The 23,191-nt window shown below is 39.4% G+C and overlaps 2 protein-coding genes and 1 long non-coding RNA gene across 3 annotated transcripts in view; all 3 read right to left on the bottom strand.

The window, feature by feature from the left end:
* The window catches only part of LOC127308313 (uncharacterized), a 258,300-nt gene that overhangs the window by 80,313 nt on the left and 154,796 nt on the right, over positions 1-23,191 (bottom strand). The window lies entirely within an intron of this gene.
* LOC139832103 (uncharacterized) lies at positions 387-2,642 on the bottom strand. Its single transcript, XR_011746681.1, has 2 exons — positions 2,484-2,642; positions 387-1,318 (listed from the first exon to the last, which is right to left on the bottom strand). It is a non-coding gene; the product is annotated as an uncharacterized lncRNA (long non-coding RNA).
* LOC127310584 (histone H4-like) lies at positions 4,134-4,778 on the bottom strand. Its single transcript, XM_051341244.2, has one exon. It carries the CDS (start codon positions 4,673-4,675, stop codon positions 4,349-4,351), a length of 327 nt encoding a protein of 108 aa, XP_051197204.1. The 5' UTR covers positions 4,676-4,778; the 3' UTR covers positions 4,134-4,348.

Here is a 23,191-nt window from a genome sequence, read left to right on the forward strand (position 1 = left end):
AGTGGTATTTTCGAGATCGAAACGTCGCAGTGTGTTTCCTTTTAGTGCACCAGCTCGCTTCTTAATTCCTCTCCCCTTTCTTCATCTGATTCTGTAAAGATAAGTTGAACTCTGTATCTCCGTTTTGCATGAAATGGAAAGGGTAAGAAGCCCGATTGGAAAATAAAAAAGATCCATCCGTCCATGCAGGCAGCAACTTACTACACGTGTGCTTCCGGGCAAAAAGGTTGGGATAGATTTCCATAAGCACATTGCATAGATATTAAGATGGAATCATAGAAACAGTAAAAATAGTTCCACATGTAATGCTAAAAAAACGATCTACCAAAACAAGGATTAAGGTGAAGAAGATACATGCAGCGGGAACTTCTGGTTTAGTAAGCTCCTAACAGAGATCAAGAAAATAATTTTGACTATTAATTCAAAAGGAAAGTATAGCTACATAGAGATAGTCTTTGCAACATGTCTCTGCTTTGAATTGCCTACAGATCGACTTACACAGCACTGCTATGACGTAATTAGGGAAACGCACGAAAGAAGCATACGGCATATAAAAAAAGTGTTGTCCTGTTTGGTCCAAGACAAAGTATTGTGGCAGTGATCAGATGACATATTCGCATTTTAGCATCGATCCAAAAATATTAGAACTTCTATTTTCACCCATAGCTGCTCGACGAAGAGAAACATATCATAATTGCAGTAAAAAGTGCACAATGTTAGGATTTGCCAACAGCTTTTTTGTTCAACACATCATATTCTGAGATCAATAATTTCTTATAATGACAGTATCACTGTGCCTCCAGATCCATGAGTCCACAAGAAGGATATCAGCCAAAGTTTTCCAACTGCTACAGAAACTGAAACTTATACATAAATCAGCTTACTTGGGACCATGACTAAAAACACAAGATCATTTGTTATTTTTCCAGATTAAACTGTTTCAACACATGCAGATTCAAGCTTCTGTGTGGAATACAGTAGTCCATGATTTTTATCCAACTTTCCTTTTAACGGATAAGATGTAGTTACTACATAAGCAGATATAGAAGAATTTAACACTTGAATTGACTTCAGGAATAAAAGAAGAAAGCAAAAATATTCTAGTAGGTCTTCTAACTTCATGCACAAAATTCAGCACCTACACTATAGTGATTACCGTATGTTCTAGTCCCCGAGCCAAGCATATATAGAAGCTATGCAATTGGTACATGTATCCTATCCCTTCTGATGTAGCCTCAAATGTCTGGTGACAGTCCCATGAGCAGCCTCTACCTCTAATGTCTTCCCATCAGAACATATTTAAACAAAACCTGTTGAACTGGTGATCAAACACGATTAAAAAATCACGAGAAAAGCAAAAGGATTAATATGACTTGCCAGAAGAGGACATCAAACCCGGGAAACAAAACCCGAAACAAGAGACAGCAAGAAAGTAGACTGAATATAGAACATGAATACGGAAAAAAAATGTAAGCACTACCCAAGCATACTGGCTAAGATCATCATGAAGTTTCATGAAACTTGGAACTTAATAATTGCAGTATGCTGAACATCTAGAAGAAAACATAAGAAAACCTCGGGCAAGAAAGTCACTCCCAACATCATAATTATATTTTCACAGAATATGCAACCATGGGATCAATCAGCCTGTGTGGTCGATGAGAACTTCACTCAAGGATTTCTACATGTATGCTCAAAGAAGAATCTCTAAAGAAATGCAGTGAGGAGGATGCAAAAAAAAAATCAAAGACTAAAGAAAAAGCCAGTGTGAGAACTCCCAAAGTACAGAAGCTGGACATTTTGGATTACATCACATCCCAGAAAAGAACATTTCATATGACATTGTTCATTAGGTTCGCTATAATCTCAAATGAATCGGTAATAAATTTCTCAAATGAATCGGGTTACATACACTGATTCCTGTTACGGAGAACTTGCACAAAGATTGCAACTATGTGCACAGTGTAATATATGTAACTAAAAACTAAAAGAGATGTAAACTCGTGTTAGATAGCCATGAGCAGATATGGAGAACTATTAAATATGCAAAAACCATGAATGAGTCATGAAATTTTGATCAAGAAACAAAGGGGACACCTTCAAATGTTACTGAGCAGAGCTCTGCTCCGAGATTTTCCCTTGACAGTTGCTATTCAATAAAAGTATACGCTGTTAGAAAAAATGTCCAAATGTCTTATATATGTGACTGGAGTGAGTAATGCATGCAGGTACATAACATTGCACATGGCACTAATGCTTAAATGCTCACGGAGTCAGTAAACTGAATACTACTTGTATACTCATGTTTTACCCCTTCTCTAGTCTCGGGGGCCCTCAAATCTTTAAACTACATGGTAACATTTCCCTGTTGCATACAAAAGTCCAAGAATAGATTGAGGCGTAAAGCCTTTCCAAAAAAAGAAGTCTAAGAATAAGGAGCAAGAAAACAATTGTGGTGAAATAATAAATTACAAGAGAATTACACAATTGGATGTGCTGAAGATCTTCAACCCATGTGACAGCAACCCGAGAATCACCGCAGAATATGTTCTGAGCTCCCATGACTAGCTGTCTAATTGCACACAACGCAATATTATGGTGTGAAGTATCACTTGGTTTGCAAAAAAAGATATCTAGGATGAATTTACCTCGACACCATGGCAAGAAGCGCCGCTTGAACTTCTGCAGCAATCAACATTATCACCTGGAAAGATCACATGGGTCTGTTGAAAATTCAGGACATCAGTGTCAGAGGTCAAGGGTAACAGAAGTTAGTAGCAATGTCAATGTGGAGCAGAGTTAACTGATGTTTTTTTTCTTTTGCCAGTTCATTACCTTGGATATGTGTAAGGTCAGGCAGTGAAATGTAGGTGTGTTTGTTTGAAACGTCACCGCACAGACTGGGGTACAACTATGACATGTTTAATACTATAGCTCTGTAAAAATAACACAACACGGATACACAACTTAAGTATCTTCAGAGAAAGATGCACAATGCAATTAGATGAATAATTGATAAATGTTCTCTACCTGATCCAAAGCATATGTAATGTTAGTAGCAGCAGGAACGAGGACTTTGTCTTCATTATGGCCAACACCCTGTAATATTATGAGCACATAAAAAGAAAATGTTTAGTCAGTGTTGAAAAAATTGTGATCGATGGCAGTTGCTTTGCATATATTAAAATATGAAGATAAAAGATGTGCATGTGGATTGGTTTTATCTTAATAATCTGGGTCTCCCTGTAATATAATATAATTAATCAAAGTACAACGCTCCTGCCATTTTCCCAGGAAAAAGAAGAAACTGGCAGGTGCACTACAATGTCTAAAGAAGTCGCCTCCATTTAGACTAACAGCTTCGTTTTGACCTGCCTAGAGGATTACCTTTCATTGCCTTGTGCGCGTTGGCTAGACAAAGAACCAATTGCATCGATGAAGATGGAGGGGGGATTTTCAGGAGCTATTTTCAACAGTTTTGGAACCAGTTTTTCATTTTCTCCCATTCACTTCAAAAGCAGATTCCAGGAAGATACACCGCAGTTTTAGTTCGGAGGACATTAGTCAAAGTAGCGAAAGGTGATGGCATACAGGCGTAGCAGAAAAGAAAGTCGGAATGATTCAAGCTTTAGCACTAAATCAGCACTGCCTATCCTAAGGAAGACTGTATCATATAATTCAATATTAACGCAAGATTACGTTAAGTAATCGTGAAATTAATAGTTTATGGAACAGAATACTTAATTCAATGCACCTGTGTTAGAACTGGGAACACAAGACTGGAACTACAAAAAACGTGAACTGAAGTGCGAAAAAGCAATCACCTGAAGAAGAATTGCCAACAGTCAAGTTCCTCAGCAGGTGATCAAGTCCCTGCAGCTGCTATTTCAGAGGGAATTCGAATTGAGTTTCAAATCAGTGCTGGCATAGATTGAATCGAAACACTGAAGCCGAACACAATTGATTTGGGGGACAGTTAATACAGAGCCAGAGAACCAGGAATTGCATGCCAGATTGCCGAGCCATCAATCATATGGACACATCTAAGAGATTGCACGCTCATATGGACATACCTAAGAGATTGCAGAAGAATTTAAGGGTGAAGCCCAAAACACTGTAGCCGAATGGAAACATTGAAGCCCAACATCATGCATACTCATATGAACAGATCTAAGAGATTGCAGTAGAGGGTAAACTAGTGAAATTTCCATTCCATTCTACCAAATCAACAGTCTAGTCAACCAAGAGCGAACAACAGCGAGACGCTGCAACTACTACTCGACAACAGACCTAAACAGCAGACCATGAACCCTAAACAGATGCGGCCTAGCTTCTAAACTCTGACCGCCTAGCCGCCGAATCCGTACAGGTTGCGTCCCTGCCGCTTGAGCGCGTGGACGACGGCCATGGTGGTGACTGTCTTGCGTCCTGCGTGCTCGGTGTAGGTGACGGCGTCGCGGATGACGTTCTCGAGGCTCTCGAGGAAGATCTTGAGCACGGCGCGGGTCTCCTCGTAGTCGTAGATGAGGCCCGAGAAGCGCTTGACGCCGCCGCGGCGCGCCAGGCGGCGGATGGCCGGCTTGGTGATGCCCTGGATGTTGTCCAGGAGCACCTTCCGGTGGCGCTTGGCGCCGACCTTGCCCAGCCCCTTGCCTCCCTTGCCGCGGCCCGACATCTCCGGCGGATTTTGCTTCTTCTCCGGCGAGTTTGACTGGTGTGCTGTGGGTGTGTGGGAGGTGGGATGAGGATTGAGGACAGGTGTGTGGTGGTGGAGCGTGGGCGTGGTGGATTTGTAGCCGCGGGGTTGGGGTGAGGCGAGAGGAGCGATCCGCGTGAAGTGGGCCCGGTAGATGGATTTTCAGCGCGGTGTTCCTTGCCGCCAAAAGTTTTGATGTGTTTCAGGAAGAAATTGTGTGGCCGTGATAAAACTGGTTTAGACGCGTAAATTATGGTTCTTGCTAGCAGCCTTTTTTGGAGCAAGTAGCCCGTTTTTTCAAAATTTAAAAACTTGTGTTCATAGTTTTAAAATTTTCGAAAATAAACCTGGATATGTCCATATTCTACCTGTGTGTAATTTTTTCATGACAAAATATCTTATATTTTAGGCTCCACAAAAATGACAAAAGTGCAGATCTAGGTGTGCTAGACAACGCAAAATTCGATATTTTTTAAGTCAGCCTTTATAATTTTGAAAAATATTAGGCTGCATACAGCCTGTGCTGTGCTTCGAAACGGATTTTTAGGTTTTGCTCCATGCTTGTTGGGGACATCGCGGATACTTTTTTTTTTCATGAGGGGAGGACATTGCGGATACATGACCATGCACTCTAGATGATTGTAAATCATGGATGTCTTCAATAAAAAGGCATAACTACATGCGGGAACTAATAATAAACTTAATGCTACAAGAGATAACATTATTTGAGGACGAACCAATTGTTGGCACCTTATGGTTCTAGAATTTTATGTTGGCTGCGGCTAAGCTTGATAGTTCTATGCTGCAAATATCTAGCAACATACCTTTGGTACACTTAGGTAGTAAAGCCTTTTAGCAAGATATTTAAATACAGTAAAATAAACACGGGCAATTGATAAATTGTATGAATATAAGTGCCACTAATTATTAATTTTATGAATAATTTCTAACTTTTTACGATTTGATTTTACCAAGATGGGCCAAACAAAACTTGAAAACATAACATAATAGAGTTAAGTTTTGATTGTATACATGCTAACTTGTATAGTAGAGTTGGTGGCAAAAAAAATTAACCTCTTACATTAATGAGCTATATGCTAGACAAATAAGTATAAATATTTGGTATAAATAAGTGTCATAGTTAATCTCCAAAACCTATGATAGCTTTTGTGTGAGTCAGAACAAAACATATTTGGGATTGCTGCTGTGGATTATAACAACAGTAGCAGATTCTCCACTTGGTAACTACTTGCTACACCACTTGATAAAACCTAACCGTAACACGGAATTGAAAAGTAAGTGAATAACCCCTTGGACACATGTCCACAAGTAACTACATAATCTATTAATCGCATAAACAAATAGAAATGCAATTCATATTGGTTTAAAAACAAACCCTAGATTTACAAGCAAGCAGATGACACAACAAAATAAAAGTAGCAATCAAAATGTAGATTAAAAAACATATAACTGGATGATGTAGAAGTCCTCACCGAGACACAGAGCAAATCTCCAAAAGGATGCAGACCAAAATCCTCAAGAAAAAAAACCCTTTCGTTTGCAGTTTTTGTTCACCTGCAAAAGGATAAAATCTATGCGCACTGAAATTACATCTCAAAAATAGAAAATACATAATCCATTAGAAGAATAGTAGATTATAATAAAATTGAACAAAACTTCGAAAAATGTTGGAGTGGCGAATCAGATTCCACAAAAAGAAGACCAGGAAGACAGAGATTAGTGAAAGTGCATGGAGCCCCCATGTGTGGTTTTGGTAATTAATGACAATCCCTATGGACTAATGTTTGCATTGAGTTATATTTGTAGGAGTTGTCCATAGGCAATTCTTGAACCATATGTTGGCTTCAAGGTTGCAATAAGAAGAAATTGATGAAGGATATCAAGTGTCAAGTATGTCTTGAAGATGAAGATGAAGTGAGCCCTCAAGCTACTTCAAGACATCAACATGATGAAGAATGAAGAAATGAAGTGCAAGTTCAAGATGAGCCATCTCGAAGAGATCCTTTGCTTGAGTCTTGCCACCATCCATATGGTGATCATGGATATGTGAAGATGCGCCGAAGAAGAAGCTCTCCCATGGTGGATTATGGGGGAGCAATCCACAAGACTTCGTCAAGCAAGCACAAGCAAGAAAGGCGTTCCATCTTGTTGAGGTCAAGATCGTCGTCATCGAGCTCAAGTGGAATGCGCAAGTATAAGGTTTGCTCTTGATAGGGTTTGTTTCTCACCGGTCTCATAGTGTAGTTGGAGACCGGTTTATAGTTTAGTTGCCGTACTATCAAGAGGGCTCTCGAGTGAGTAACTCGATCGTATCGTTCGGAGAGAGCTCAAACCTTTGCATCCTTGCATCATCTTTCTTGGTTGTTATTTGGACCTTATCCATGTGATGTTTTAGAGCTTGTGCTTATTCTCATGACAAGCTCTAGTTCATCGAAAACGGATTTCGCATAGATCACTTGTTGCGTTTTCGAGTTTGGTTCATCATCTTTCTTGGTTTTATTTGGATCTTATCCATGTGATGTTTTAGAGCTTGTGCTTATTCTCATGACAAGCTCTAGTTCATTGAGAATGGTTTTTCCATGGGCAACTTGTTGCATTTTCAAGATTGGAGGTTTTACCGGGATGTCTTTTTGAGATAGGTCAAACCTTTCATCATTTGTTTCTATCCTCCTTTGCTGGACTATGATGTTTCTATGCATATTGTTGTAGAGCTCGTTGTTGTGATTTCAACGAGCCCAAGATCATCGAAATCGGAGTCCGGATGCAAAAGTTATGCCCGTTTTAGTTTTGGTGTTTCTGCAGTTTTCTTAGGCCGGATATTTTGGAAATATCCGGGCCGGATTATCCGGGCCGGATATTTCGGAAATATCCGGCCCCCCCGAAATCGTCTAAGGACCGGAAGAAAAGCAGCTCTGGATAGGGGCCGGATTTTTGGCCGGATTTTGTCCAGGTTTTGTCCCTGAGGCCGGATTATCCGGCCCCCGGATAATCCGGCCCCAACTTGGGCCGGAATATCCGGCCCTGTTTTTGCCCAAACGGCTTGATTTTCTTGGGGGGTATAAATACCCCCCTTCTTCCTCCTTGGGCTGTGCTTCTCTCACTCTCTCTCCCCTCCATTGTTGAACTAGAGAAGCTTGCTCCATCTCTCAATCCCTCCATGATTCTTGCCCCCATTTGAGGGAAAAGAGAGGAGATCTAGATCTACATTTCTACCAATCAAATCCATCTCTTTGTGAGTGGAACTCTCTAGATCTTGATCTTGGTGTTCTTTGTGAATTCCTTTGTTCTTCCTCTCTTATTCCCCCAATAGCTTTTGTAGCTTTGTTGGAATTTGAGAGAGAAGGACTTGAGCATCTTTGTGGTGTTCTTGCCATTGCATTTGGTGCATCGGTTTGAGTTCTCCACGGTGATTCGTGGAGGTGAAAGCAAGGAAGTTGTTACTCTTGGGTTCTTGGAACCCTAGACGGATTCTAGGCCTTTGTGGCGATTTGTTGGGAGCCTCCAATTAAGTTGTGGATGTGTGCCCCAATCTTTGTGTAAGGCCCGGTTTCCGCCTCGAAGGAAATCCCTTAGTGGAACCGTGACCTAGGCCTTTGTGGCGAGGGTCACCGGAGATTTAGGTGAGGCGCCTTCGTGGCGTTCGGTGTGTGGTGTGAGTACCGCATCTTGGGGTGAGGCCTTTGTGGCGTTGGTGTGCATCGAGCAACCACACCTCAAGGTGAGCCTCTTGTGGCGTTCGGGAGCACTAAGCAACCGCACCTCTCCACCGGAGATTAGCACTCGCAAGAGTGTGAACTCCGGGATAAATCATCGTCTCCCGCGTGCCTCGGTTATCTCTATACCCGAGCTCTTTACTTATGCACCTTACCTTGTGATAGCCATCGTGCTTGAAGTTATATATATCTTGCTATCACATACTTGCTTGTATTGCTTAGCATAAGTTGTTGGTGCACATAGGTGAACTCTTGCTTAGAATAAGTTGTTGGTGCACATAGGTGAACCATAGTATATATGCTTTGGGCTTGACAAAGTAAACGCTAGTTTTATTCCGCATTAGTTAAGCCCATCTCGTAAAAGTTTTAAATCGCCTATTCACCCCCCCCTCTAGGCGACATCCGTGTCCTTTCAATTGGTATCAGAGCAAGGTCTCTCATTCTTAGGCTTCACCGCCTTGAGAGTAAAGATGTCGGTTAGGGGATTAGATCACAATAACTTGTTTATATTTGATGGCACAAATTATGATCTATGGAAAATTTATGTGCTTAATATTTTGCGGGGTATTTCCCCGAACATGGAGCGATTTCTTGACATGGGTTTTTCTTCTCCTAAGGATCCCCAAAATTTATCTTATGAGGAGAAGAAGAACTCTTGTCTCGATGCTCTTGCTTCTCATGTGTTTTCCATTGTTGTGAGCAATGTAGTTACTTCTTCAATCATGCCTTTTGGGAGCGCTCATGAATTATGGACAAAACTTCGAGATAAATATGATGTGTCCAATATCATTGAGGATGATTGTATTGCTTCCACTTCCGGCCGTGATGAGTTCTCATCTTCATCCACTTCACCAAAGTGTTTCAAGACACAAGGTAATGATATGGTGAGTGGTGATGGAAATTGCAATGTTGGTATTGAGCTTACTATTGATGATCCTTCATCTATATCTCATTGCAATGGTTCATCTTTGGACTTAAACACATCTAGCACTAGAAATGATTTACATTCTTGTGTTGATAGTCCTTGCATATCATGTGTAAGTTGCTTGAAAAATCTAATGATGATATGCTTGCATTGTCTTGTGGCCATGATAAAAATGATTCTATTTCCTCTAGTTGTTGTGTGTCTAACAATGTAGAGGAAACCAAAGATTCTATTGGTCAAGACAAGATCTTGAAAGGAGCCTCAAGTAACTCCTCATCTTTATTTCACGGTCCTCATATATGCCTTATGGCCAAGGGTTCCACGGTACCTCCTACCATGGAACCTAATATGTCTCGTGGTGATAAGAATGAGGATGAATATGAAGAAGAGGATTGGGTTGTCTCTCTACGCGATAAGGGTAAGAGTGTATTCAAGATTATTTGCAAAGATAAAATTGCTAGCACTCACTTCTTTGAAATCTTGACTACCGCTATTGAGAGCCAAAAACTTATTTGGATGCATGAGAACACCATTGATAAAAAGGGTGCTCTTGAACGAGAGTATGCCGATGATGTAGCATCTTTAAAGAATGAACTTGAAGAAGAACAAACCATCAAGGAAGCTCTTGAGGAGACCTTTGCTCTAGAATTGTCTAGAGAAAAGGAAAACCATGATAGAGCTCTTGAGATGGCAAATGAACTAAAGCTAAAAAATGATAAGCTTGTGTTTGTTAATGCTAAACTCCTTGAGGATTTTGAGCAACTCAAAAAGGGCTCAAGGGTCATTGAGAGTGCGCTCACCAAACTCACCGAGTCGCATGAGCAACTTAAAGCTTCTTATCTAAAAGTGCATGCCAACTTGCCTTCTCCTATTGCTATTGATAATGATGCTTGTGCTACTAACTCTACTTCTTGTGAAGCATCTACCTTGAAGGAGAATGTTGAGCTAAGGGCTCAACTTGATTTGCTAACTAGCAATTATGGGAAATTGGGAGAAATTCATGGAAAGCTTTCTAGCTCCTATGAGGATCTTCTAGCCTCTCATGATAGGCTAAAGTTAGCTCATGAGGCTATAATATCTAAGGCAACACCTTGTGAGCCTCATGTGGGTACTAGCACTACTACTCAAAATGTTATATTGCCATGTGCTAGTCCTAGTAATTCATCCACTCATAATATTGCTAAATCTTGTGATGAATTATCTTCATTGCCTTGTTGCTCTAACAATGAAGGTTCTACTTCCACTAGTACTTGTGTTGTTACTAACCATGTAGAGGAAATCAAAGAGCTCAAGGCCCAAGTCTCTTCTTTGAAGAACGACTTGGTAAAGGGTCATGAAGGGAAATGCAAACTTGATAAGATGTTAAGTGTGCAACAATCCCCCAATGACAAGAGTGGACTTGGATTCAACTCCAACAACAAGATCAAGTCCAAGAACAACAAGAAGAAGAAGGGCAAAGTACAAGTCAAAGACCCGGCCAAGATCGTTTGCTTCAAGTGCAAAATTGAAGGGCACCATGTTAGATCTTGCCCTTTGAAGAAGAAGCAAAAAGGGAAGCGGCCTCAAGCTCAAACTCATATTCAACCTCAAGTTGAAGAAATGCCACTTCCCAAGAAGAATCAAGCCAATGCTCCCATTGTGGAGAAATCTAGTGAGAAGAAGGAGAAGAAAAGAACTTGCTACATATGCCGTGAGAAGGGTCACATCTCCTCCTTTTGCACTATTGGTACCTCATCCAACTCTATCACCATTGATGATGTTTATTCTCTTCGTAAGGATGAGGGTGGCAATGTGTTTGCCAAATTTGTTGGTGCTCAAAGTGGTGTCAAGAAAAGAACCATTTGGGTTGCCGGGCCTATTGTGACTAACCTCTTAGGACCCAACTTAGTTGGGGACCAACAATCCAAAACTTGATCAATAGGTGCTTGTTGGAGGGCATTGGAGACTTGGCTACATCATGAAGAGTTAAGGGATCTTCATCATTTATACTATCTCAAGCCAAGTCTTTTGGTTATCTTACTTCTATCATACACCCAATGTTCCTCCTTGCGGTAACATGTGCTCAACTCATTTATATTGAAAGTTACTCGCCCCTTTGCATGTGTTAGTTTTGTTCCTAACATGTGTTTGTATATGTTGTGCATCCTACGTGTTTTTCTTGAGAAATCAAGGCTATGTATGTTAGGTTGCACACCATGTATTTGTGCTTGTGTTGGAGCCTCTTTGCATCTTGTTGTATCTTATATGGCTCTTATGAGAGATTATTGGACTATAACATTTTGGGGGAGTGATATGCCTTTAGGAATTTCACAATCCTAACAATGTGTGTACATGAGGAATATCACTTAGAATTGATATTGCAAGATTATCTAGTCTCTATGTGGTATGTCATCTTCATGAGAAATTCAAATTCTAATGTTCATTAATATCTCTAGTTGGATCTTATTTGCCTCTTGTGAAAATAAATTCCTTATCACATTATGGGGGAGTAATAAGCTTTGTGCATATTACAAGCCTAGGAAATGTGAACATTTGAGGTTGTGTCACATAGAATTGATATTGTAGATTATCTCTCCTATGTGGCATGTTTGCTCAAACAAGCTCCAATTTGCTTAAATGGCTTCATTGCTAATATCTTTGTGGATCTTATTTGTGTAAGTTTTTCTTGGCATGGTTTTTCACAACGTGTCCCTCAATACATTTTTGGAAAACCATGTGCTTCAAGTCATACTATTAATTGCTTTGCATGTTGGTATGAATACTATTAATTGCTTTGCATGTTGGTATGAATACTATTAATTGCTTTGCATGTTGGTATGAATACTATTAATTGCCTTGCATGTTGGTATGACTAAATGAAGCTATCAAGAAACTTTCTTTGCATGATGGTTAACTCTTATCTTTTACCATATGCTTTGTTCGTTGTAAATATGATCTTATGTATACTTACAAACTACCACCGGAAATATTTCCTAATACCTCTTGTCCTAGGACAATTGGTAATCAATTATGAGGTAGATATTTATTGATCATATCTACATTGGCTCTTGTGTTTAAATTGCCTTATTTATTGCCATGAATTTGTTGTGCTTTGACTCCCATGTGTCTTCCTTGCATCTTATGGATCTTGTGTTTAAATTGCCTTATTTATTGCCATGAATTTGTTGTGCTTTGACTCCCATGTGTTCTTTTTTCTATTCAAACTTTCTTAGCTTTTTTAGATATAGGTAGTGTGATGATCCTAGTTGTGTGCATTTTGTATCCATATTCTAAATCCTAGATAATGCACTAATCTTGGGGGAGCTCTCCTATATTTGTTATATAAACTTCTCTTGATCTTTATCAAAAATTTGGTTTTGGGAGTCATAAATTTTCTTTTTGGTACTGTGTGCCATCATAAAAAGTGTCGAGGGTTTGGTTTATTTGTTGGAACCTTGCTCTCTTGGGAGTTGGTTATCTCATTCCTTTGTGCTTAGGTTTAATTAGCTTCTTATAATGAGATAAGTCTTTGGAGTCAATCTTGTGTTGATTTGATTCTTTGATATAATTTGGACAACCATTGTCTCTTGGTTTATTTGGTGTTTTGTCCAAATTGTATCTTCCTTTGGTTCTTGAAAGTATTGTGCATGCATATTTAATATATGTATATCTTATGGCATGTGTCACTTTCTTTGATCCAATATATAGGGTAAACTCCATCAAATCCTAATTTGGCTAAGATGTGCATGAAATTCAATTTCATATCTATATGCACATAGAATTGTGGAGTTTGTCCTATATGTTGTAGTGTGTCTAACTACTTCGGACCCAATTAGTTTGGGGACCATTTTGTACTTACCTTTGTGTTAGGTACAATGGATATGCATTGAATGCTTGTCTCACTCTTGGAAAGAAGTGGTGACTCAATGGTAACGTGAGGCAAGCTAGGATGATCAACGAACACATATCTACTACATCCACACCAATGCTATCTTGGTAACAAGTATCTTCTCATGCATACTTTTCTTGTATCCAACCTTATGGTTGCATCTTGGCATGAATCTCTTGATTTGCAAATGTTGTGCTTCTTGCAAAAGTCTTAATGAAACCTCTTTATTGTGAATGTGAGTAATTTGAGATGAGTGCATGTGTTGGGAAGTATTTTAAATCATGCTCATGATTCATCCATCCCAACTATGCCTATCTAGCAATTTTGTTGCATATCAATTCCTCAAGGCTCTCACATGTGCAATATAGATGAAAGTGCAAATTTAGTTACTTCTTTTGGTATCCCCGTTTGTGATACTTGTTGCCTTTCTCAAATGCATCCCAACTATCTTCTATCCCTTGTTGATATTTGTGATGTATTTTAGTTGTTTGTGGTTGAAGTTCATGAATGTACAATAAGATAATATTGAGCCTTTGGCCATGCTATTAAGCAAAAATCTTATTGGTATATTGCATGACTTCGTCTTGGATATCATGCTATTTTTCTTGTGTATCTATTTGGTGTGTGCATGTTTCTTTGTGGATAAATATCTTTGTGATATTGTCCACTTAGAGAAACTTATACACATAAGAGATGATACATCTCCATTTGATATCTTTTTTATTTGTTGCATGTTGATTGGTCATGCTAAGAAATATAATTCATTAAAGACTATGATGATGCTTTTTGCTCATCCATATAATAGTCTTATAATATGCTTTATCATGCCTTTCACATATCTTCTTGGTTGAGCCTTTTATTATGGTGCCTCTTACTTTTTGCTCAACTATTTGTTTGTTGCAAGTGTTAAGCTTATTTCTCTATCTATGATCTATTCCAAATGTTTGTGTTTTAAATGGTAATGAGGGAGTGAGGATTCCATGTTATGCATATTGTATTCAAATACAACATTTTAATTTATGCATGTACCTTGGGGAGCTTCCTCATTTGATTTAGAGCACTATCTTGTGGCGATCATTAGAGTTTGATTCACTTGGTATCTTTTGTTTTTGAATGATATTATGGGAGTGATGATTCCATGTTTGTGCACTTTATACTCTAATGGAAATTGTCTAGTTTTGTGCACAAACCTTGGGGAGCTTCCTCATATTATTTAGAGCAATCTTCTTGATCTTATCATAATATCTATCTTTCTTTTGGTATCTTCCTTGTGGTTCATTTGGTTGCTTGCTTCATTTGTTGAAGCTTCTTGACTTTGTTATCTTTTTGCAATCTTTGATCCTATCTATAGTGTGATTCCTTCCGAATATTCGTCATTGGATATGAGCATTTGATTCCACTCAAATTATGAGAAATGCACACGCTATGGAGGAACTCTCACTATATTGGCCTTCTAAATTTTTCACCCATTTCGGCAATTGGTGCCAATGGGGGAGAAGTTTGGAGGGTTTAAGGGAATTTGGTTATGTCTTTGCTTTGTGCTTAAGCATGTGCTTTTATTGCATTGCATCTTGTTGCTTTGCATAGTTGAATATTTAGAGGAAACTCCACTAGGCTTTGAATGCCAATATATGCAATGAAAGTCAAGATCATTCACACATGCATATATTATGGGGGAGTTTGCTCTATATATTCAACTTATTTGTTACTTCAATTCCTTATATAAACCCTCTCAAAGAGATTGTCATCAATTACCAAAATGGGGGAGATTGAAAGTGCATGGAGCCCCCATGTGTGGTTTTGGTAATTAATGACAATCCCTATGGACTAATGTTTGCATTGAGTTATATTTGTAGGAGTTGTCCATAGGCAATTCTTGAACCATATGTTGGCTTCAAGGTTGCAATAAGAAGAAATTGATGAAGGATATCAAGTGTCAAGTATGTCTTGAAGATGAAGATGAAGTGAGCCCTCAAGCTACTTCAAGACATCAACATGATGAAGAATGAAGAAATGAAGTGCAAGTTCAAGATGAGCCATCTCGAAGAGATCCTTTGCTTGAGTCTTGCCACCATCCATATGGTGATCATGGATATGTGAAGATGCGCCGAAGAAGAAGCTCTCCCATGGTGGATTATGGGGGAGCAATCCACAAGACTTCGTCAAGCAAGCACAAGCAAGAAAGGCGTTCCATCTTGTTGAGGTCAAGATCGTCGTCATCGAGCTCAAGTGGAATGCGCAAGTATAAGGTTTGCTCTTGATAGGGTTTGTTTCTCACCGGTCTCATAGTGTAGTTGGAGACCGGTTTATAGTTTAGTTGCCGTACTATCAAGAGGGCTCTCGAGTGAGTAACTCGATCGTATCGTTCGGAGAGAGCTCAAACCTTTGCATCCTTGCATCATCTTTCTTGGTTGTTATTTGGACCTTATCCATGTGATGTTTTAGAGCTTGTGCTTATTCTCATGACAAGCTCTAGTTCATCGAAAACGGATTTCGCATAGATCACTTGTTGCGTTTTCGAGTTTGGTTCATCATCTTTCTTGGTTTTATTTGGATCTTATCCATGTGATGTTTTAGAGCTTGTGCTTATTCTCATGACAAGCTCTAGTTCATTGAGAATGGTTTTTCCATGGGCAACTTGTTGCATTTTCAAGATTGGAGGTTTTACCGGGATGTCTTTTTGAGATAGGTCAAACCTTTCATCATTTGTTTCTATCCTCCTTTGCTGGACTATGATGTTTCTATGCATATTGTTGTAGAGCTCGTTGTTGTGATTTCAACGAGCCCAAGATCATCGAAATCGGAGTCCGGATGCAAAAGTTATGCCCGTTTTAGTTTTGGTGTTTCTGCAGTTTTCTTAGGCCGGATATTTTGGAAATATCCGGGCCGGATTATCCGGGCCGGATATTTCGGAAATATCCGGCCCCCGAAATCGTCTAAGGACCGGAAGAAAAGCAGCTCTGGATAGGGGCCGGATTTTTGGCCGGATTTTGTCCAGGTTTTGTCCACGAGGCCGGATTATCCGGCCCCGGATAATCCGGCCCCAACTTGGGCCGAATATCCGACCTGTTTTGCCCAAACGGCTTGATTTTCTTGGGGGTATAAATACCCCCCTTCTTCCTCCTTGGGCTGTGCTTCTCTCACTCTCTCTCCCCTCCATTGTTGAACTAGAGAAGCTTGCTCCATCTCTCAATCCCTCCATGATTCTTGCCCCCATTTGAGGGAAAAGAGAGAGGAGATCTAGATCTACATTTCTACCAATCAAATCCATCTCTTTGTGAGTGGAACTCTCTAGATCTTGATCTTGGTGTTCTTTGTGAATTCCTTTGTTCTTCCTCTCTTATTCCCCCAATAGCTTTTGTAGCTTTGTTGGAATTTGAGAGAGAAGGACTTGAGCATCTTTGTGGTGTTCTTGCCATTGCATTTGGTGCATCGGTTTGAGTTCTCCACGGTGATTCGTGGAGGTGAAAGCAAGGAAGTTGTTACTCTTGGGTTCTTGGAACCCTAGACGGATTCTAGGCCTTTGTGGCGATTTGTTGGGAGCCTCCAATTAAGTTGTGGATGTGTGCCCCAATCTTTGTGTAAGGCCCGGTTTCCGCCTCGAAGGAAATCCCTTAGTGGAACCGTGACCTAGGCCTTTGTGGCGAGGGTCACCGGAGATTTAGGTGAGGCGCCTTCGTGGCGTTCGGTGTGTGGTGTGAGTACCGCATCTTGGGGTGAGGCCTTTGTGGCGTTGGTGTGCATCGAGCAACCACACCTCAAGGTGAGCCTCTTGTGGCGTTCGGGAGCACTAAGCAACCGCACCTCTCCACCGGAGATTAGCACTCGCAAGAGTGTGAACTCCGGGATAAATCATCGTCTCCCGCGTGCCTCGGTTATCTCTATACCCGAGCTCTTTACTTATGCACCTTACCTTGTGATAGCCATCGTGCTTGAAGTTATATATATCTTGCTATCACATACTTGCTTGTATTGCTTAGCATAAGTTGTTGGTGCACATAGGTGAACTCTTGCTTAGAATAAGTTGTTGGTGCACATAGGTGAACCATAGTATATATGCTTTGGGCTTGACAAAGTAAACGCTAGTTTTATTCCGCATTAGTTAAGCCCATCTCGTAAAAGTTTTAAATCGCCTATTCACCCCCCCCTCTAGGCGACATCCGTGTCCTTTCAATTAGTTTCTCCACCAAGAAAAGACCCCTAAAACTTGAGAATGGTACACACCAAGTAGACAAAAATGTGAAAAAGATTAAGAACAAATAGAGATCAAAAGAGTGGATGGGGGAAGATTTGAGATGAACCTACCGGCAGCGGTCTCTCCGCTTCCTCTCAACCACCCTCGAACTTCTCGGGGGATGAGAACGGTAAATGCGAAGTGGAGATGTGGGGGCTCCATCGGTTATAGAAGAGGCATATTTATAGACTTTTAACTGGACTGGACCAGACGACACGACCCAAAAGAGAATAGGACTACAAATGCAGTCACATGAAAAAGGACTTTCTTTACTAGGCCACGATGGCTAAGCACAGTGTGAACCCATCAGGAAAAAGATAGTTACGATTATTAATTCCAAACAAAAACAATGTCACACAAATTAACTTAAAAAGAAGATAATTCAGATACAACAACACTATCAACATAATTTGTTAAACGAGAAAATTCATTTCATCATCAACAAAAAATAATTAAAAAGGAAGAAGAAACAAAAAAAGGTTGATAAAAAGATTGTCTACACTGCATCTTATCGGTTGCATCTTATCTCTTCTTCACGAGGATGGGACACTCGAAAAACATCTGCAAAAAAAATTAAAACAAAAATGAAAGAGACAAAAATGAACAAGTATATTTAAAAAATAATTTAATTATGAATAACTTAAAAAGTCCATCATAAAAACAAAGAACATAAACAACATTTGGGATAAAAAAATACCTTCCATTCCATACAACGAAATAGATCAAAAGATAAGCATTTCTTCAAGGGAATCAGTGTTATCGACATTCAAAAAATGAATTAAAAAGAAAAGATACGCAACTCATATCATGAAAAGAATAGTTTCATTGCATTACATCAAAAATAAAAATCATGGATACCTAGTATAACATGAAAAAAACTCGAGTAATGGCTAGACTAGTCTATGAGCATTAACTTGACTGTCAAAACTAGCTTATTAAAACTCTACTAGTATGTAGAACCAAAAGCTCTACTAGCACCTAAAAAAATACTCTATTAGTAATGAACTAATCAAAGTCATTCTTAGTATTTGAAGTGGGAGACTCAATCTAGACATGAATAAAAATGGGCTCTCAGCCACGCTGGATGGAAAGTTTATAAATAGTGGCTATCTCGACGTTAGATTTCAGTTGACAAAAATAAGAATTGCTACTACATCTGTTGGTTTTGCTCCTATCAGATTACCACATACTCCCTCCGTCCCAAAATGTAAGGCGTCTAAGGATTGGTCAAAAGTCAAATCTTACAAACTTTAACCAAATATTTAGAAAAAATATTTACATCTACAATATCAAATTGACATATTAAGAAAATATACTTTAGGGTGAATCTATTGATAATGATTTAGTATTGTAAATATTTATATTTTTGTGTATAAAATTGGTCAAACTTTAAAAACATTGACTTTTAACTAATCCTTAGACGCCTTATATTTTGGATGGAGGGAGTATGTAATAGCAACTGACGAAGTAAAAGGTGAACAAGTATAAACTAGTGTAAAAAAGAATAGTCTAACAATCAGTACACTCACAAAACTCAACTCGAGTAGTCAACCTGTAAGCCTTACAAACCATATATAAACAAAATAAAATAAAATAAAAAAGAAAATTAAAGTTCTGACAAAGGAATATGTAACATTCACCATTGACAAGTTTGTTTTGCTCGTGCATCCAAGGATAATAACCTGGTGTCTGAAATTAATTGACAAAATAAATTAAGAAACATTTTTATAAAAATAGATAAAAGTGACGAACAATTAAAATTCAAAAATAGAAAAACATATACAACAAGCACAAAATAATGTGGAAAAGGCATAGAAATAGTTTTAAAAAATACAAACCATGTAGTCAAAAGGAATTCCCTGTCTCGTGAAATCCATACCAAAGAAAAAAACACTACTAATCAATAAATCGAACAAAAAGATATACATATTCGAAAAAAAGAAATCAAATGTGAAAAAAATGTACATGCTTCCTAAGGATTTCTTTTGTTTCAGGTGGTATCTTCTCATTGAAAGGATGATCAACCATATAGTAAGTGAGGCTCTCACGTAGTGGTTTTGCATGGTTCTAAAAACAAAAAAGAAGACATATATTAACTATACATTTTAAAATATATATTCATTCATAAGTAACAAAATGAATGAAATGAAAACACATATGATAAGTAATTAGCAAAACTACATACTGGTTCGAAACAAAGTTTGTTTCCTCCTTTCTGATTCCTTATTAGTTCCATGACGAACACACCGCTATCAGAACTGAAAAAATAAAAGAATAAAGTTACAATAGAAAAGAAAATGAGTTTATATGGCATTACGATATATATTTACATAATGAATATCCTGGTAACTTGTTATCAATACCCCTTGTAAAAATAAATAATGAATAGCCTTGTGAAGAATTCATCAACAAAACAACAAAAGGAAGAAATAAAGCCCCAGTAAGTACACAATCAATGGCCTGACAACTTCTTAACACCATAATTTGTGAAAACTCACCAGCAAAAATAAGAAAAAGCCTGTACAAACTCATAACTACCCCCTGGTAACTATATCTTGAATGCCCTGATAAGTTATTATCATTACCCCTGGTGAAAAAACATAATGAACAGCCTGATAACTTCTCATGAATACGCTTGTAAAAACAAATCAACAACAACAAGAAAAAAGGATTGATAACTTCTTATCGTTACGCATGTTAACTACATAATCAATAGCATCATAAATTATTATACAAAAATAGCCTCTGGTAAGTACATAATTAGTAGACGGAGAACTTCTATCACTACCAATGGTAACTACATAATCAATAGCCTAATAACTTCTTATCAAATACAAAAACTCATCGACAGACATATAAAACAACAACTGCATGGTATGGTGCTGCGTCACCTTTAGTTTTGGGCCAGGCCCATGTTATTTTCGCAGGAATTAAGACAGCCACTTTTTAGAGTCCGTATTGAAAGGGGAAAGACCTTCTAGGGTTTGGTTCGGCCACCATACGTATGGCTGGCCGAAACCCCACCTTTTCCTCCTTTAAATACCCCCATAGCCGTCACGTTTAGACTCGAATTTTGATTAGACTAAAAGTTAGCCATTGTAGCAACTCTCGTGTACTTCTTTTGAGGCCAACGCCGAGAACAAGACCGACTATTCGGAATCCCACCTTATTCAATAAAGATTTCATCTTTCATCCGCAATATTCTGATTGCAATATTAGTTCTTAATTGTTCTCGATTTCAGGTAGGAATTAAGTCCCTCGCTGATCAGGCTGATCGTGCATCCGCAAGATCAGTAACTCCCGGAGATTGTTCTAGCGATTGCATTGGCGCACGAGCTTTGCACGTGTAGTCAGATCGTCAGACACGAACTCCACCAACAAATCGATCTATCCACGTCTCATCGAAAGATCGGCCACCTTCGCCCTATCAAGTGCCTTCATGGGCCCCTGGTTGGGCCGCAAGAGGTAGTGCAATACTAGTTACCCGAAGGGTAATGCCCACATCAACCAGATTCGCCTAAAGAAGAAGATGAGGTCAAAACAGCTTTTATAACCCATTATGGCGTGTTCTGCTACAGAACAATGCCCTTCGGGTTGAAAAACGCGGGAGCCACCTATCAGAGGATGATGCAAAAATGTCTCGCCACACAGATTGGCAAGAATGTTCAACTGTATATCGATGACGTTGTCATAACAACAAAACATGGATTATCTTTGATTGATGATCTTCGAAAAACCTTTGACAACCTTGACAAATTTTTCCTCAAGCTAATCCCGACGAAATGTTCCTTCGGTGTTCCTACGGGAGAACTCCTCGGATACTTAGTATCAGCTCGAGGAATTGAGGCTAACCCTGAGAAAATACAAGCCATCGTAACAATATGGAAGCCCACGAAGCTCAAGGAGACACAGTAGCTGACATGACGTATCGCAGCTTTGAGCAGGTTTGCCGCCAGGCTAGGAGAAAAAATGTTGCCTTTCTATGCGCTCATCAAGCAAGGAGAAAATTTCGAGTGAAACGAAGAAGCAGACAGAGCTTTCGAGCACCTCAAGTGCACAATCTCGACATCCCCAATACTGGTGACTCCAAAGAAAAAGAACCTCTCCTGTTGTACATTGCGGCCACACCTCAGGTGATCAGCACAGTCCTTGTGGTAGAAAGGGAAGAAGAAGGAAAAATCCATGGAGTTCAAAGGACGGTATACTTCATCAGTGAAGTTTTATAGCCTTCAAAACAACGCTACCCGCATTATCAGAAGTTAGCATATGGAGTGTTTACGACAACAAGAAAGTTGCAGTATTATTTCTCGGCACATCCAATAATAGTGATCAACGAGGCGCCTATATCAAACATCCTAAACAATCTAGAAGCTACAGGCTGTGTCTCCCTTTGGGGAATAGAGATTTCCCCTCGGGACATCACGTATGAAAATGGAAAGCAATAAAGTCGCAAATCCTACCAGATTTCATCGTGGAGTGGATGGAGCTGCAAAACACGGGACCTCCTGATTTGTCGAGTACCTGGCATATGAACGTCGACGGGTCCAAGAGAGTAGAAGGAGCTGGAGCAGGCGTGATACTGGTGTCACCCCAAGGCGATAAAATGAATATATATTGCGGATGACATTTCCCAATGCATCAAATAATGAGGCAGAATATGAAGCACTCATACACGGGATGAAGATGGCGAAGGCGTGCGGCGCGACTCGGTTAAAAATCTTTGGCGACTCTCAATTGGTAGCTCAACAGGTGATGAACAAGTGTGATGCAGTCAACGACAACATGATAGCATACAAGGAGGTATACAATGAACTCGAGAAACTCTTCGATGGATGTGAAGTAAACCATATCAGCAGATTCAGCAACGACGAAGCCGACGTTCTGGCAAATATCGGGTCACAGTGCTTACCAATACCACCTGGCGTGTTTTGGGAGGAGATAAGCGAGAGATCAACTAAGGCGAAGAAAACACCGAAGCAGACGAAGAAAAAAGAGAAGTCTGAGTAAGACTCGGGGGCTCCAGTAGGTTCAGAAGCAAACGCATCGGAAAATGAGGATGAACCGCATGAAGTTATGATGGTACAAGTTTCTTGAATGCAGGTTTTTGTGACATATATCTTGAGTAAAGAGATACCCGAAGATCCGGTGGAGGCAAGACGAGTCATCTGACGATCTAAAGCCTTAACTGTGGTTAAGGGAGAGCTGTACAAGCGAAGTATATCAGGAGTGTTGCAAAGGTGCGTCATACCCAATGTTCAAGAAATCGTTAATCTTAACTTATCGGTCGGCCTTAAAATGAAGATTAATCGCTTATCGACCGATTAATCGATTTTATCGGTCAACCATTTATCGGCTTACATTTTGTAAATCCTAATTTTTGACACTAAATTTTCTATAATATGCTATGCAAAAAATAATATTTAAGCATTGCACATAAGTATTATCTTGATTCCTTGCATTTGAATCAATAATAATGGAAAATGTGAGCTAATGCACAATTCTACAATACCATAGGAGGAAAATATCGACTGCCATACCAAATGTCATTGACAATCAGCTGAAATATCGGCCATGAGAGTGAAAATCGGGCGAAATATCGGCTCTTATACAGAAAATCGGTCGAAATATCGGTGGAGCGATAAACTGGCCGATACGCCAAAATCTTATTGGTTACCACCCGATTCACGATAAATCGGCCGATAAATCGACATCTCGGACGATTTTTAGAACAGTG

This window comes from Lolium perenne, chromosome 6 (assembly GCF_019359855.2).
Source record: "Lolium perenne isolate Kyuss_39 chromosome 6, Kyuss_2.0, whole genome shotgun sequence".
Lineage (NCBI taxonomy): Eukaryota > Viridiplantae > Streptophyta > Magnoliopsida > Poales > Poaceae > Lolium > Lolium perenne.

Excerpts from the sequence above, each read along its gene's own strand:
- LOC127310584 (XM_051341244.2), bottom strand. The coding sequence starts at position 4,675 with ATGTCGGGCCGCGGCAAGGGAGGCAAGGGGCTGGGCAAGGTCGGCGCC.